We start from the raw sequence: 17001 nt of genomic DNA on the forward strand, positions 1-17001 counted from the left end.
GCACGAAAAACTATGGCACTGGTTTTCTTCTTTTTGGTAAGAAGCTGGAGTTGGACAAGCTGTTTAACTGCTCTTTGCACAGTAGTATGTGAATATGTGAATATTTGAGCTTTGCTGTTGTCGTTGTCTCTGGAACAGGCATGTGGCTGTGCAATCCAGGATTAAAAATAAACCATAACCTGGATGTTTACTTGAACTCCAGAGACTTGTTTGTTCGCTTCCTTCCTCCGATGTGGAGTTCTTGAATGAAGCGAGGCCTAGGGAAGTCTCCTGTTACGATCTATAAACACAAATCCGGGCTGTGTGCCAGAGAATCGGTGTATTATCTGGCCATAGGGCATAGTACTGCATGAGCAGCTCAGTAGCCCTGATCTTCCCAAGTCCTTGTGGTAGAAATGGGCTTCACTGATTTCAGTGTATGACTCATGGTATTCCTTGTAAACTGGAGTGTCTGTCTGTCTGGGCCCAGTATATGGACAACTAGAACTAGTGGCTAATGATGGGGACTTCGGCAGTGGGAGAAGGAAAACAATTATCTTCCCTTCCTGAAAAATTATTTTAGTAGTAGGCTTGCAGTAGGTGCTCTCTAAGGGCAGGGCAAATAATTTTCAGATCTTATTTGTATCATCTAGTTGAACTTCCTTTAAACAAGTGTAAGTAAATTGTCTTCTCTGTGGTATCTTTACTGTCCAGAAATCGGTTCAGTCTTCCCTCTTCAGGAGGCGACTGGGAATTCGGGCTGCGTTTGAAGTGCTGTCTTCCCTGAAAGAGACTCCTGGTAATGCACAACAGTAAGTGGAGAAAGTTGAAACAGTAAATTATCTAGGAGAAAAGAGCAGATTTTTTGTCATCTTGTTTTGTTTAGTATGTTTACTGAGGTTCCCTTCCTGAAAAATGGCAGTTTGTTGCTCCTCTCTTCTAAATATTTTTTTTTTCTTCTTTAAGCGGATGTTTATAACACACTGGGACTCTTACAGGGTCTGTTTCCTTTTTACTTTTAATTCTGTCTGCTTTTCAAAAAATTGATGTTCCAAGGGTATTCTTCCTCTATTTTTGCAGTCCAGACAGTGATCCGTTTCAGGGTCCATCCTATTTTCTTTTGAATAGGTCGTGTGTCAGTGTTGGAGCCTTACTACAAGTGCTGCAGAAAGTTGAAATGGATTCTCGCTGCCAGCAAGCCATCATGAGAGTAAGACCTGGATTTTCTTAGTCTTTATGTACTTGACTTGTGGGACAGCTGTGGAAACTGATATTTCCTTAATCACAACATTGATCTAGGAATAGTAGCTTTCAGCTCAGCCATTTCACCTTAAGGTTGCTGCTGCTTTTGTTGGTGCAATGAGGAATGCATTCAGCTGCAGAGAGGTGCAGAGGAACGAACACTCTTGTTTTGCAGAGCTAACCTTTTCATTTGTTTACTTTCACTCTGAAAGCAAAGCATTTCTCACTGTGGTCTAGAGCTGCTATCTTATAGCAGCTTCTTTCTATGGTATGAAAATGTCTGGGTTTTTTTGTTGGGTTTTAGCTGTGCTGCTTCCTACTCATACTTCTGTCAGGCTACAGGAAGACTAGTTTTTGCTTAGCTAAAGACTTAATGTTGCAGTTCATGCCATGATTTTTGGAGTTCAGAGAAAGTCTGAAGGTGTTGGCAGTCTTTGAAGATGCACCTACTGCAAGTGTTGATCTGAATGTTTCTCTTTCATGTGAAGTCACTCAAAACATGCTCCTGTGATCAGCTGTCAGCTGCCCAGTTTCAGAAGCTCTTTGAAGAACTAGACAAAGATGCTATTAAGCAAGTATGTATGTGACAGTCATTTATAGAACGTCATAAGTTGAGTGTGGTCTTGTGCAAAATTAAGTGATAGTATTCTGCTATAAAGCAGATAAAGAAACTTGTTGAACGCTAGGTATGATCAGATGTCATTTGATTTTTAAGTTGTTCGTGGATTGCTCTTATAAACAACATTTCTTTGGGAGCTTTTACAGCGTTACTTTGGGATTGCCTGGTAGCGTTAAGTATAGAAAAGGCATGGTTGTTAATTCTGTCAGCTTTTTGAAGTGACTGGGCCAGACAAAAGAGATGAGAGCTCTGTGTGTGTATTTTGTTTAATAAGAAGATTCATTACAAGAAATATGAGTTAGACTTATAACATAGATTTTCTGACAAGTGATGGGGAGAAATAAGTACTTCTGTAGTAAATTGTTTTTGATGTAAGGCGAGGGATTTGTCTTATCGTGGCAGTCCTATATTGAAGTAATGCATTTCTTTGCTATGTATTAGTCTTTGCTTGAGTATATTTAAGTGTTACCCTGCAAAGTTTTTCCTCCAGTCCCTGAATGAAGAATTAAATGTAGATTCTTTAAGCGTTCAGATGAAGATGGGCAGAAAGCAGTCTTCTCCATGTGGAGAAAGAAAGTTTAAAATTACAAGTAACACTTTCAAAGGGTTAGGAAATGTTCTTTTCTATGTTTGCATATAACTTAGACTTTTGAATCTTTTAAGGGAGATCAAATATTGGGAAATGGGGAAGGAGTGTATACTATTAATAGCTTGCTGTTTAGTTTACCTGCTTTGAGGCATTAGAGGAACGTTGAATTACCTCCCTTCTTTGCCATTATCTTGTGCTGTGCCATAATTGTCAACCCATTTGCTAATTGGAAATGCTAATAGCCAGAGCTTGAAAACACCTTCCTACTGAAATGTCAAAGTTAGCCTGTGGCCGTGAAGTTTTGTTTTGAAAGTGTCTGTTTCTTAAATCTGAGATTAGCTGTGTTTTTTTCTGCATTATTATTAAAATGCTTATGCTTTGTGTCTAAACAAATCATATGTGTTCATTTCAGCATCCTCCCGGTCCAGAGTACCAATCCCATTTTATGCAGAAAATGCAGTTTGCCTTTGGCCATCCCTACTTTGGCTACTTGGGGAATGTTGTCGCCCTTGCAAACATTGTTTCTATCTGTGTAAGTAAAAGGGGGTTTTGTGTGGTTCACCCCACCCCATTACAAACTTCACTTCTTTTTTTGCTCTTTAGTCTCTGTTCTGATAACCACTTTTTGTAGCAGACGTCCGTATGTGGCATGCTTTAATCATGCAGTCTTAGGTGAGAATACCTGCACTTAAAAAGTATATTCTGAGCTGCTTGGAAAGGCCTGTGCAAAGCATAAAAGCTTGTTCTTGTGCTTAAACATCTGTTTTATGCAGCAGTGGACTCATAGAATATTTCTTCTTGTTTAAGGTGGTTTTGGTGATGGATGCAGATAAGCAGCCATCTGAAAGAGATGACTTCTTCCTGGGGGTGAGATGCAACAGTATTCCTACAGTTATTGCTCTTGCCTGAGATGTTGGTTATTCTAATAATTATTTTTGTTTTTGGGCTGAAGGCTATCAACTGCTTCTTCATCCTGTACTATCTGCTGGAAATGATGCTGAAAATCTTAGCGATGGGCTTGAAAAGATACTTGTCATACCCAAGCAATAGATTTGATGGACTTCTGACTGTAATTCTGCTGGTATGCTTTCTGTTAACTTCTGTATCCCTGGATTCGCTGACTAGGTTGATCAGGAACTGCAAGAGCTAGTGGAATTACTTTTCATTTAACACTGTTATGCAGAGTTAAAGAGCATGAACCAGTGTTGCGGTTTTCAGTGGCTTCAACATTTTGGTGGCACATGGACCTCTTAGGGTCTCTTTTTTGGAGGTAGGCTTTCTTAAATTTGTGGAAAAGGTGAGCTTTCTTATAAGCAGTCTCTTTAATGTTATTTGGAAACATCCAGCTCTTGGAGTAATTCTGTAAGGAATTCTGTTATGTAGCTAAAAATCACTTAGCTTTTTGAAGAAAAAAAAAAAGGTGCCAGAGGATTGTTACCATTATTTGGTAAAAGCCTGAAACACTTACGGCAGATGAGGCCAAATTCATGGTCGGTGTAATTGACTGTATATCCTTTTATGTCACTGTTGGATGATGTGCGTACATTGGATTAATACAAGGAGTACCTAGTCAAATAGGACAATTTCAGAGCTTGAATGTGAGTCAGATTAGTGGTTTAAAGCTCTTAAAAAAAAAAAAAAAATTCCTATCAAGAAACGTACCTAATTTTTGAAACTCAGAATCACAAAGTAAGATTTTGATTTTTTTCTTTTTTTTCTTTTCTCCCCTGACTGAAGGTTTTGGAGATTGCAACTTTTGCTGTGTATGGATTTCCTCATCCTGGTTGGTATGTAATCTGTCTGAACTGTTGCACTTTGCGCCGTGTCTGGGGTAGGTCAGGGGAATATATACACACATGTCATTACACTATGATTGTCAGCCCAGTCTGTAATTGACCAAACCTAGTATAATTTCTCACCCTTGTAGTAACAAGAGGCCATAAAATATGTATAAGTGAAGGAAAATTACTAACGTTTTTCATAAATTTAGAGTTCTCTTTAGCTGTTCTGAGAAGGGTGCATTTGTATTCCTTGCTATCTAATGAAAAATAATATCTTAGCAGACCTACACTTACTCAAGGTGCAGGAATAGGAATTTAGTACAACATACATAACCAGCTACTAACCTAATATGTTTCAGCATCAGATTGTCCATAAGCCTAATGATATGGATTCCTAAACAGCTGGCATGCAACCTTGTATGTAGAGTGAAGACTAAGTTTTGTTTCGTAATGTAGAACTTAGTAAAAAGAAATTCCCATGGACTTAAACTATTGATCTATACCAGAATAGCAAGAACTTGTAGTTTGATTTTGTTAAGTTCAGACAGTTCTTGGATAACTATCCGGAGATTTTTTTTTTGTTATCAAAAACATAAAAATCATTGTTCTGTCTCTTGAAAACTGCCACAGCAACAAAAGACGAAAATAAAGGACTCCTGGAAGCTTTCACAAATTCTGGTTTCAGGTTTAGATACTTTGTTTCTTTATACAAACTTACTCTTAAGACGTTGGCTCTCCTTAATTCTTTCAGGATTATTTGTTATGTTGCCATTGAGAAGTTCTGTCTTAATTTACAGTAGTATCTATGAAGAGACCTGGTAGACCTTATGGCTTTAAATGGATTTATTTTTTTGAACACTACTTGCATTCCTGTTGCTCAGAAGTGATGGTTGTCATAAGGGTAGTAATTGCTAACAGTCTAATGGCATTAGCTATTGATCTTACTTGTAATTGATTATATGAGTTTGTTTTTGCCCTTTGATTCGTCAATGTAGATGACAGATTGCTCTACAGTAGTATCTTGAAGCACTAGTAATCCTTATTAGATCTCTTTATCAGTCACTGCAAGCAGATTGCAACCCAGATGAATCATTCGGAGTCCTCGTGCTGCTTACAGTGTGTGCAGCTGGTAACTGCCTGGTCTGTAGATGTAACATCTTCAGGACAGGACAAAGACCTGACCGTTACTCTGGGATATATGTTCTATGCAGTGGTGTCTTAAATTATTTCTTTTATTATTAGAGTTGAATGTATTGGTGATGCAGGTCATGATTTAGCATCTGTGTTACCAAGGGCATTTTTCATTAACTACTCTTAACCCCACCACCTGCCCACCTTTCCAGCAAAGCAGCATCCAGCATGCTGATGTAAGTCATGTAAAGCTCAGACTGAGATCTGAAGTGTATCATATCACCCGTCGAATACACGTGTAAGGAAGAAGGTTGGCAAGACAGTCTGTTAGCCTAGTGCTTGTTTTGAAGCCTAACTTCGGTTGAGCATACCCTGAAGGATTAATGCACGTCTTTGTGTAAGTTCCTGAAGTATCTAGCTATAGCAGTATTTTTGTTTTGCTTTGTTTTCTGAAAGGACCTTCTTTGGTGCCTTCCCCTCCAGCAGAAGGAAGGGTGCTTACCCAGGTACTTCAGTACAAACAGGGATTTTCAAGAGCTCTGTATGCATATTGAAGAGCCCAGGCTAAATGAATTGCTTCCTTCATCAGTTAGTAGAATTTACTGTAGCTGAAATTCCTGCTGAGCCAACAATTGTACTTCCTTTTTCAGATCATAGATTTCTATATAGGATAGTTCAGGCTGGAAGGGACCCGCTCAAAGCAAGTGTCGACCAAGTTACTCAAAGCTCTATCCAGTTGGGTCTTGAAAACTTCCAGTGATGGAGACTTTCATGACCTCTCTGGGTAACCTGCGCCTGTCTTGCTGTCCTCATGGTTGACAAGTTCTTAAGTTCTTCCTTATGTCTATCTAGTGTGAGCCTCCATTGTTTCAGTTGACACCTACTGTCCCTGGCTCTCTACTATGCACCACTGAACAGCCTTGCTTCTGTCTTCTTGAGGACCACTTCTGGCTGTTGCCACATTCTCCTGAAGCAGTGTTCTCCAGGCCGAACAAGCACAATTCCTGTAGCTTTTATTTGTAGAGTAGGTGCATCAGCCCCTGATCATCTTACTGGCCCTCTGCTGATCTTGCTGGAGTTTGTCCCTTTTTTGGGAATTTCAAAACTACTGGATGCAGTGTTTAGTCAGTCATAGGTTATAAATCCCGTTTATGTGAGGAAATCTTTTTTTTTCTTTTTCTCTCCCCCCCCCCCCCGCCCCCCTTTTTTTTTTCCGTTCTCAAGTATTTTAATGTGCCATGGATGTTAACCAAAAGTTGTGGGGAATTTAGTTACCTTCAGCCCAGTAGATTTAATGGTGTCCTCCTGTCATGGGCTGTTTCTCTCACTTGTTACTTTCTTCCATCTTTTCCAGGAGACCAGAGTTCATGGGTTTATTATCCCTGTGGGATATGGTGCGATTGGTGAACATGTTAATTGTGTTCAGGTTCCTGCGGATTATTCCTAATATGAAGGTATCTCTTTATCCCCCCACACTTAAGATTTTGTTGTTGGTCAAATTACAAATTTTGTTAAAGCCTTTCTGAATAACATGTAGATTGCATTTCTGTTTCACCCGAGTGGGAGAACTCAGGTCTGACCGGACTATGGCACAGCACCTCACAAACTCACTGTCTCTCTAGCTGGTTGACTCTAAGTTGGCAGCGAAGTTCTGTTGATGTCAGTGCAATTGATACTGGCATTCTAAAGTGGGCAGGCGCATCCAGAAACACTTGTGCAGCTTGTGTAGTGCTTCATCTTAATTGGTTGAGTGGGTATGATACCCTTGAAGAATTTTGTACTCGGGAGGTGGTAGACTTGCTCTCTCTAGATAATACCAGACCTTTTGGTCACCTAGAGGGTTATTTGGGATGGATCCCTCTGTCCAGTTTCCCAGTATGGGTATTTTCACCAGAATACATGTACTTGAATCTGAAATCACTTTGAGTTGTTTGATTGCTTGTTATAATTCTGTATTGAGACTTACTTGAAAGCTAAGCCTGAATTAGTGTCAGGTGCAGGACTTGTATCTTGGTTCAATAAGCCGTGAATATCTACCAGATGTAATCAGGGGTCATAATGTCAGTAGAAAGTTTAAACAGGAAATTACATGGATCAAATATGAAGCAGATACTCTGGAGTTTTGGGGCAATTGTGACTTTTTTTTGTTGTTTTCCTGTTCTAGTCTCAGTAGACAAATAGCCCTTTGAGTCAGTTCCTGTGTATATCTGAAACTTACCATACTGTCTGTGTATGAAAAGGACTACAGCATTGTTTGTTCATTTTAAGTACCTCATGGAAAACATCTCTGTATAAAAAAAATGCCCTGTACTTAGTATAGTTCACTTTCCTGGTTGGTATTTCTTTTGTCCTTTTAGTAAAAATAATTTTATATGGATTGGAAGTGGGAAGCATGTCATGCATACAAAATTCTGCTTTGTTTTAGTTCATGGCTTTGGTCGTTACTACATTGCTGGACCTGGTAAAAAACTTAAGAGCCTTTGCAGGAATCCTTGTGGTAAGTGGAGATGCAAGACTGTAATTTCCTTTCCCATAGTTAGCAGTATAATAAGGGTATGTCATCAACAAAATAAACAGCGTTCTCTGACAATGACCATGAGCAGTAACATTATACCTTAATCAGCCAGTTCTTCTCCAGGGCATGTCGTGGAAAGCTGCAACAAATTACTCTTTTGTTATTGGCTGTGCACAGTGACAGTGCGCTGTTCACAAGTTTCCTTCAGGAGTGCCTTTAAAAGACTGTTTGAAACTTCCTCAGAGTGCTTGCCTCGGGCTGGATACTCTAGTTTCAAATAATTCATCAGATGGGAAAAGTAGCCTAGTTTTCCCTACTGTATCTTGCTTATGTTAAATAGTAAAACAAGGTTATAACTGCTTTCAGTTGAGAAGGTCTTGAGATGACATGTTTGGACATGACTTTTAAAGGCCTCTGGCTTCCTGTTACAGGTGTGTCTGTGTAGAATTTATAGTCTGTAAACATGTGATTAAAGGATGCATCACAGTGGGTGGCATCTACTACATAAATTCTCAGTTTCCCAACTCTTTTGAGTTTCTGGCTTTGCAATGATGTCTTTCTGGTAAAGCAAAGTAATACTTGGGTAGTTTAGCATTTTTTTTGTGTCTTTTTATCTGGTGTTTGTTTTTTTTTTCCACTTCTTCTTAGGATACTTTGACATAATGGTTAGAGACCAAGGATTTGCTGTGTATTAGGCATTGTTTAAAAAGTCATTTTAGTCTATATACTTAGCATGCAGTTTACTCAGAATATCTGTTTTAGTCATCAGTAATCTCTGCTTTTGCACGGAGGGGCTTTAAGCTGCAGTCTGGAAAGGTTTATGTTGCAATTAGAAATAATGATACTGGTTCGGACAAAGCTGAGTTGATAACAGCTTTGTTGTGCTGTACAAGTCACGCTTGCAACTGGGAGCTACTCTCAAAACAGAAATACTGTGGGGTGCACAAACTTAGAAGTTTGCCTTTACATGTGAAAGCACATCTTAAGACCTTAAATGCCAATCTTGTATATGATAGGAACATTTAGTTTAATGAAAAACTTTTGATTACTTGATGTAATAAGCCATCTAAAGGCTGACTACGGTTTTGGTAGTTTTGCCGGTTCTTGGTTAAGTATGTACACTGTGCTGAAGGAGCACGCATTTGCTTGTCACTTCTGTGAGAGGCTGGTACAGTTAGATTGTGGACAGGCAGGGAAGGCAGTGACTGGCATCGCTGCTGGATCTGACAGAACCCATATGTCACAGCCCCGGGAGAGAGCCATTATGGGGTGAGCTGTTCTGTGCTCTGCACTAGGACCCCAAAGCTGTGCTCCTACTGGCATGGCTGTACCTGGGCTGTAGCATTCTTCTGGAAGCTCTTTCCATGCCTGAAAGACATGGCTAAGATGTCAGGAGCCTGATTAATATACTTGATTTTATTTTTAGGCTTTATAAATTACTGTTTTAAATACGGTGTCCTTACCCATATATGTAAGACTTTAACGCCTGTGAAATGGTTTAAGGGTCTGCTGCTGATTGTCTTAAATGCTGGCAGTGTGAAATGTAGTTTTGCAACGATTGTGAGGCAAGGGTGCTGTAGTGTTTGCTGCTGCTATTAATTTAATTTGCTTTTACTGGAGGCTACAAGGAAACTCACTGAACTTCTACTGTAGTGAAGTCTGACTCCATTACCAGCTGATATAAAGCCTCTTTCCTAATGTTAGCTGGGAACAGATGCTGGTAAAATTGTGTAACTCATTAGCTAATTTCTCAGGTAGGGTGCCTTTCAAGCATATTTTTTTCAAAGAATAAAACTTTATTATTGCCAAGTGAGATACCCCATCTTCTGGCAGGCTGTGGAATGTCAGCTTCAACTTCAGTAGCGTACAAAGTGCTGTGGTTCATTGACCAGGAGTTTCTCTTCTATTCTTCCCAGACTTCCCTCTTCAATCTGTTTTGTAGAAAAACACAGAAATATTACTAACAACTTTTCATTTGAAGATTCAGCTTGTTTCAAGCTGTCCTAGGAAGAATGGTACTTCCCCCAGAGGAGTGAGATTGTAGATTGTTTCTGGAATAATTGGCTTAGGATAAAAATGTCACCTAGGTGACAGCTGAAGACTGTGAAAGGTATTTCTTTAAAAGGAAGCGTGTATTTCTAACAAGTAAAAGACAGAAGTTCCAAAATCCTTTGTGTTATTGAAAACTGTATCTTCAGACTAATGTAATACTTTCAAAGAAGTTGCTGGTGTAATATATAATGCTGACTTGGTTTTGTCCTTTGGTTAAGTTTAGTAAAATCTTATTTTCACTGAATCTAGCAGAAAGCTTCCCAGGTATTTAGAATATTCTTTGTAAATACAGGTAATGTTTTGGGGTTTTGTTTTTTAAGTGGCTTTTCTGTAGTGCTAATAGTTAAATATCAGCATTCTGAGGTACAAAGAAGTAAAATAGTTATAAAGTAAAATGACTTAATGCATTTTTAACAACTGAAAATTAAATACAAAATTAAAAAGTAAGAGCAGACAGTTAAGTAATACAGACTTTGAGAAGTATTTTCATTTCAAAAGCTTCAGGCATTGTTGTTGATTAAATTCTTTTATTGTGGTACTAATATGAATTCCATGTTAATTGCATTGTTTTCTTATTTAGTGACTAAAATAACCAAAACTAATACTTGCTTATATCCTTTCCAGGTGGTTTTCTATGCATTTGCTATAACTGGCATAATGCTATTTAAAGGTGCTGTTGTTCCCTTGGGAAATATGAGGTAACGTTCTAAATATCAGTATTCGGACAGAATATGTTTTTTTAAAAGCGTCTGCAACACGCTACCTCTGAATTGTTTGTGGTTGGGTTTGGGTTGGGGTTTTTTGCCTTATTCTTGGAGCCACTCTTCTTTTATTGTTAAATCACACAGACTTTTTTCATTTCTTGCTCCTTCTGTTTGTCTTTGCTATATTGATATTGCAGGAACACTTATCGGTGGCTTGAAACTTTACCCTGCTGTAGCTTGCATACTTTTTAAACTATTTCCCTTGTTTTCTGCCCATATGAGAGACTTAACTTTCTACAATGTGCTCAGAAGTATCTTGTTTTTGAGGTACAGTACATAGAAAGCAATGCTTACATCAACCTGTAATTATCTTTACAGTGCTGTCAATACAACATATAATAATGGCACTCTGCAGTGTGGGACCTACGAACAGCTGGAATATTGGCCAAACAATTTTGATGACTTTGCTGTGAGTCTGATCATTGATGGAATCTGTCCTCTTTCCCTCTCTGCCTGTCTCTTCCCCTGATTCTCTTCATGTGCATGATACAGCTTCAGTGTGTTGATACAGCCACTCAGCTTCTGTTTTACTCATGTTGTTTAGGCAGCGGTGGTGACCCTCTGGGATGTGATGGTGGTGAACAACTGGCAAGTCTTTTTGGAAGCATTTTCAAGATATTCAAGTCCGTAAGTAGCAGTAATATAACTGAAGTCCCATACAAATCTGGCTTATAACCGAACAAGAATTACACACATACAATTATATAATTATAGATAGTTCCTACTATCTGCTAAGAGGGATGCTGCTTAGCTTTCTTTTAGGTCGATTCTGGTATGTAGGAAATAAACTTAGTATGTCATGGCTCTTCTTTAACTTGTGTAACTTGATGGTTGGTCTAGTGCTTGGTGGATGCCATGAAATCTTTTGTCACATTTAGAAGGGGTTGGAAACTGGCTTGGTAGTAATCTTGTTCCAAAAAAGAGTGATTGAATTAAGTGGATTATTAACAGGCTTGCAACACATATTGTGTGGGTGGCTGTGTCTGTAGAGCCGAACTCCCAGAAGTGAGGTACTAGTAAATTGCTTTAGTTCAGGGGATACTAGCCTGGATGGATCTTTTGCTGTGATCCAGTACAACTTCTACTAGGCTGTTTTTCTGTCCCTTCATAGTTCAATTAGGTATGATAAATGGGGGGAGTGAGTCTGTTTGGCTAACTTAATGGAAGACTGAAGATGATTTTATTTTTTGTTCCAGACCTCCTTTTACATTAAGAAAGTAGTAGTATTGTATTTCAAGGTAAAATGTGATTTCATGGCACTCTTTGGTCACTTTCAGGCTGAGGTTATTTACTGCCTACTTTACTTTTTGTCTGTTAATCTGATCTGCAGGTGGGCTAAGATCTATTTTGTAGCTTGGTGGTTGATCTCCTCTGTCATCTGGGTTAACCTCTTCGTAGCTTTACTCCTAGAGGTAAGGAAGTGTGTTTATTTGGTATTAGGTTCTGAAGACAGGTTCTAATACATGTGGGAAATGAAAACAACCCAAGCAACTTTTTCGGAAAGTGTGTTGTTTTTGTGCTTGCTTTAATCTTTTCTCCTTGTCACCCTTCCCCAGAGATGTTGAGGAAGCACTTTCTTTTTCCTAGATGGTATATTTTTTTTGCAACTTGGTTACAAATCTGGCTGCTTTTCATTGATTGTGCACTTTTTATCGTTATAGCTTACTCCCTATAAAGCAAAAAATGTTTTTAAGTATTATAAAAGTGTTTCTCTTGTCTGTTAGCATTTAACTTCAGCATTAGTTATTCAAGCTGCAGGCTTCTTGCATTTTGGTTTGTCAGCAAAGTTAGCGCTTTAAAATTTACATGTTTTTTTTATTTTGGTTGTCCTGTGTTTCTTCCCACCCCAATTTGAATTATTACCCTCCTTCAGTTCCACACTAGAGGAGTGGAACTTTACTTACTTTGAAGAGATCAACTTCTGGAGTTTAAAGAAGCTGTGGAAATATAGGTGCCTAAACAATGCCAATGAAGAACATCTAGTTCTGCTTGTTTTTCATGTATGCATAGTTCTCTGCAAATCCAAACACCTTTTGGTTTTTGTTTTATGGTGAAGGGAATGTTCATCACAGGCATCTCCTCCAGATTAATGATTGTAGACTCTCTTACAAGTAATGAAATAACTGAGTACCTGTAGAGGGCACTTCACCCCATCTTAAAACTTATGAACATTTCTCTTGGGAGATGCTCTTGTTGTTGTTGTTGACTGCATTGAGAACTAAAATTTACTACTGTAGGCAGAATGGTCAACTTTGAGACAGAAACTTAGATATGAGTCTTACGTTGAGCTTCAGTGTTGTCTGTGAGAGTTTCAGAAAAGCCTTTCTATTTCAGCTGGATGCCAATGGCATTAAGTCTTCTACCTGCTTGCTTCAGCAGGGCTGTGTTCAAAGTTTGCTGTAAGAGCCAAGATACAGGATTCTGTAGCAGGAGAACAGAATGTCATCATTTTTCTCTCTTCTGCTCCCTGGCCCGAGATTTTTGCCTACTCCCTAGCTATTGTTTTGTCAGAGTGAATGAGAAGGGATATGGGAACATGGAAAAAACAGAAGCTGAGTTTAGGTAGGGGTGCCTGGACTAGGACTATGTTTATATATTTGTCAGGTTCTTAAAGAAGAAAAAGTACAAAGCAGGTGAACCCTTGTGGATAATTAACACAGTTATCTTGGGGAGAGAGACAGTCCTTGCTGGGAGTAAAATGCAGCAGGGCTGTCGTCTGCTGTACTGTTCTCTCACTGTGTGATGAGAAAGTTACTTCATTCCTGAACAACAGGCTTGGATAAAGTAGTGACCTGCAGCCAATCAATATGCTGATGCCTAAATAAATCGCTGCTTTGACACTCTGTTTTAAAAACAAACCTCACCCCCTCTCCCAAACCTTACCTGCAAACATATTGATGTGATATAACCTCTCTTCTGGTGTCATCACAAGTAGCCTTTTTTTTTTCCCCTGTTCCTTTTACATTTCAGAACTTTATTCACAAGTGGGACCGTCGCTGTCATAGAGAACCTCTTTCAGATATTGAATACCAGAGGACAGTTGAACTAATGTTCAGGTGAGTTGGATCTGGGCTTGATAATCAATCTAGTTGGCTTTTGAAGAAAGTGTGCTGGCTGCAAGAGGGTAAAAGAGTTGTTTTCTGTTTCCTCCCTCTGAAACAAACTGTTTCATCTGTTAGTTTGGAAAAATTCAGTATGTGCTTTAGTGGGGCTTGCTTTAAGCTGACTTGGTAGCCTAACTGTATGTGTTCTGCCCATAGCATGATGGGAGAAGAGGTCCTGGGGGTGGTGGGGGGGCTGTGCTGAGGGGGAGAAGAAAAGGGAAGATGAGAGAAGTGATGCACGTTCTTGGCTTAGAACAAAATTGTGGGTGGTGAGTTGTTACTTGATGATCACGCACAAGTGGAACTTCTGGTGCACATTGGATATTCAATAGTAGCATTGGGAACATGTTCTCATTTGGGAGTTTTTTCAGGAAAACAAATCTACTGACCTTCAGTTGTGTTGTACTGTGTGCAGGAAATTGCTTCCCTGCTTCTTATGGGAAAACAGCTGCTGGTTTCCATGACGCATCTGTAAAGGATGGATCACTTGGAAGTAGATGCATCTTTAGGGAGCATCAACTTATTGTAACTTTAATTCCTTGTTTCATTCTTGAAACAAGTACATGTTAAATCTCAGGATGTGTATTGCAAAAACAAATGCGGAGAAGTTCCCTTTCCTGTCCCTAACAAGTCATGCTTTTTCTTTGTAGAGATGTTTTGGAAGAGCCTACAGAGGAAGAGCTGATGGAAAAACTGCACCAGCATCCACACCTGCACTTATGTAGGTGACTAGTGGGAAGGACTGTGGTGTACTTAGACCTCTGTTTTCTTGAGGCTGTCAGCTGGAAGAATCTGAAAGGATTTTGTGTGACGTGCTGTTAGGAGAGAGGCTTGTAGGGACAGTATGTCAGGTTCTGCTTGGCAATTCTCTGCAGAAATAGGTTTTAAATTTTTGGTTCATATCTTTGTTTTGAAAAAGATTTGAATCTGGCTAATTTGACTTGATTTTAAGTTGCAATTTTAGAGGAATATTGCAGCTGTTATTTTTATAAACTGTTAATATTAGAATGTTTTATTTTCTTTTTTTACGAAGGGAAAATGTGTTTAAAATGACAATGCACTTTAAAACATGAACTTTGTAACCACTAAGCCTGCTACTTTTTTCAGCACAAGAAAATGGAACTGCTTTTTCTGGTAGGTGAGTGGGGCAAGGGCTGTGCCCTGCAATTCATGAACGGATTAGGCAGGACCACAACAAAATCATTAATCTTTTTGTAGTGAGAGTTGAAACACTATTTTTATTGAAAAGTGACACCAGCATATCTTAACAAATTTCCAGAAGTTAATCATGTCAGAACACAATCGATTTCAACTTAGAAATAGGGACTGCCTACTTCACACATCATATCTTGTTTTTGATCTAGGGTTTGTGCTGGTTGCTTAATGCTGGTAACTTTGAGAAAAGTTAAAACTTTGAATGGAGTAATTGCACTTGCGGCTTTCAATGTGGTAAAATTGAGCTCTCCTTTAGAGTAAACATTCTCATGTTGCTTTTTAGTGGACCTCTTCCTTTTACTTTCTTCCAAGTCTTGTTCTACACTGTATCACATTCCATGAAAAAGCTGAGGGGAGTGAACTTTGGCCGAAATGTAGCACTGTGATCACTATGAGTGTCCTACTTGAAGGTGGGGGAGAAAAAAAGGTTGAATGGGTTAAACGAAGTGTGTAGCAGTTTACATTTTCATTTGAGTCTGTGGGAATGGAAAGTGCTCACCAGTGTTGCAAGATTGCATTCTTTTATAGCCTAATGACCACATGCTGTATACCACTAACTTTCATCTGGGGAATACTTTTTGGGTAAAAAACTTTGCTGACCTATCTGAAGTGGAGAATTAAGTCAGCCATGTCCACGTGCTTTTCATTATCCCTTAATATTCCTTTAAAAAAGTGGTTTTGTTTGAGTCTTTGTCACATAGAAGAATCACTTCTATGTGATACTAAATCACTATGAAGATTATGTGATAGTAAATCACTATGAAGAATACAATCAATCCCAACTGATATTTTTATATGAAAATATGAAGCTACCCTTTGGAGTGTTGCCTTATTGTTGACACACTTGTCACCAAAATAGACATTATTGTGATCACCTCTGCATTGGCAAAGGCTTGCAGAAGTTAATTGGCCATAGTACTGCTACTATTTATAAGTTATTTGAACATTTTTCAAAAGTGCCAAGCAGCAGTCATTCTGGATGCTTTTCCTTTTCTCTCTCTTTTTTTTTTTTTTATTGTGTCATTCATCTTTCCTGCATCAGGGAGAGGAAAATATCTAGCATGATGGTGCATTTGAGCTCAAAAGCATATTTCTGCCTGGTTGTCTTGCTGTTCAGAAGTTGCATAGTGTTTCTTGACTGTTTTTTTTACGTTCTGCTCTTGTGTTTTCTTTGTGCTGTGGAACAAAGCATGTGTTGTAGCTTGTATGTGTAGGACAAATCTGAACTGAATCTGAGCTGCTCCTGCAATCGTTCTTTGCTTGCCTCTTATGCCATGCTCTTGTCTGCGTTCTCTGTTTCAGAATAATCCACCCAGTAACTTGCGCAGTTTTCAGTGCTATTACTATGCTGTTTTTCAGTTATGCACTTAAGAACACACATCATGAGAAGTATATAAAGGCATCAGCACACAGTTCTACTAGATTTGAATTTGTTTTTTTCAGTGTGGCTATGTCAGGACGGTTTCTGCTCCTTCTAGCATGATGTAATCACTGCCACCAGTTTATTGGCACTTACTAACAGAGGTTAAATCTATTTTAGCTTTTTACTGGAGAAAAAAAAAACCTTATTTTTGTTTTCCACTTTTCTGAATACTTGAAGAAGTAACTTTTGTTTTGCCAAAAAGCAAGTGGTTGGTTCTTATCAGCCTGCAAGTTTAATTATTTGGGTTTTTTGTCTTGTGAGGTGGTTTGCTTGGAGTTTTTGGGGTTTTTTTTGCTATTTTGTTCCACTACAATCTACCAAAGCAACAGAAACTGGTGTGGGATCATTGTAAACATCACAAATGTCTGTGTTATGCAATCTTGGGATCTGGATAAATGTGGAGAAGGCTTTCTGAAGGCAGTATTCTTAGTCTTGTTTCACATTTGTGTAATTGACTGGAAGCATAACTGGAACTTAATACAAAATCGTGGTACCTAATGTCACTTGTACTAGAAGATGTAAACGACCATAAGTCTTATGCAATAATTGTACAAATCTTGAAAATAAATGTATGTAACTGGTTAAAA

The 17001-nt window shown here is 38.7% G+C and overlaps 1 protein-coding gene across 1 annotated transcript in view; it reads left to right on the forward strand.

Moving 5' to 3' along the window:
* Positions 1–17001, forward strand: part of TPCN2 (two pore segment channel 2) — a 30877-nt gene extending 13876 nt beyond the window's left edge. Inside the window, exons 11-25 of the mRNA XM_055814424.1 lie at positions 694–791; positions 1108–1189; positions 1710–1796; positions 2842–2961; positions 3237–3296; positions 3382–3510; positions 4167–4216; positions 6696–6795; positions 7767–7838; positions 10533–10606; positions 10991–11081; positions 11217–11299; positions 12003–12084; positions 13643–13728; positions 14427–17001. Coding sequence (XP_055670399.1) covers positions 694–791; positions 1108–1189; positions 1710–1796; positions 2842–2961; positions 3237–3296; positions 3382–3510; positions 4167–4216; positions 6696–6795; positions 7767–7838; positions 10533–10606; positions 10991–11081; positions 11217–11299; positions 12003–12084; positions 13643–13728; positions 14427–14505 — 1293 coding nt within the window. The 3' untranslated portion in view covers positions 14506–17001. The remainder of the gene's footprint in view (positions 1–693; positions 792–1107; positions 1190–1709; positions 1797–2841; positions 2962–3236; positions 3297–3381; positions 3511–4166; positions 4217–6695; positions 6796–7766; positions 7839–10532; positions 10607–10990; positions 11082–11216; positions 11300–12002; positions 12085–13642; positions 13729–14426) is intronic.

The sequence above is a fragment of the Falco peregrinus genome, chromosome 9 (genome assembly GCF_023634155.1).
Source record: "Falco peregrinus isolate bFalPer1 chromosome 9, bFalPer1.pri, whole genome shotgun sequence".
Lineage (NCBI taxonomy): Eukaryota > Metazoa > Chordata > Aves > Falconiformes > Falconidae > Falco > Falco peregrinus.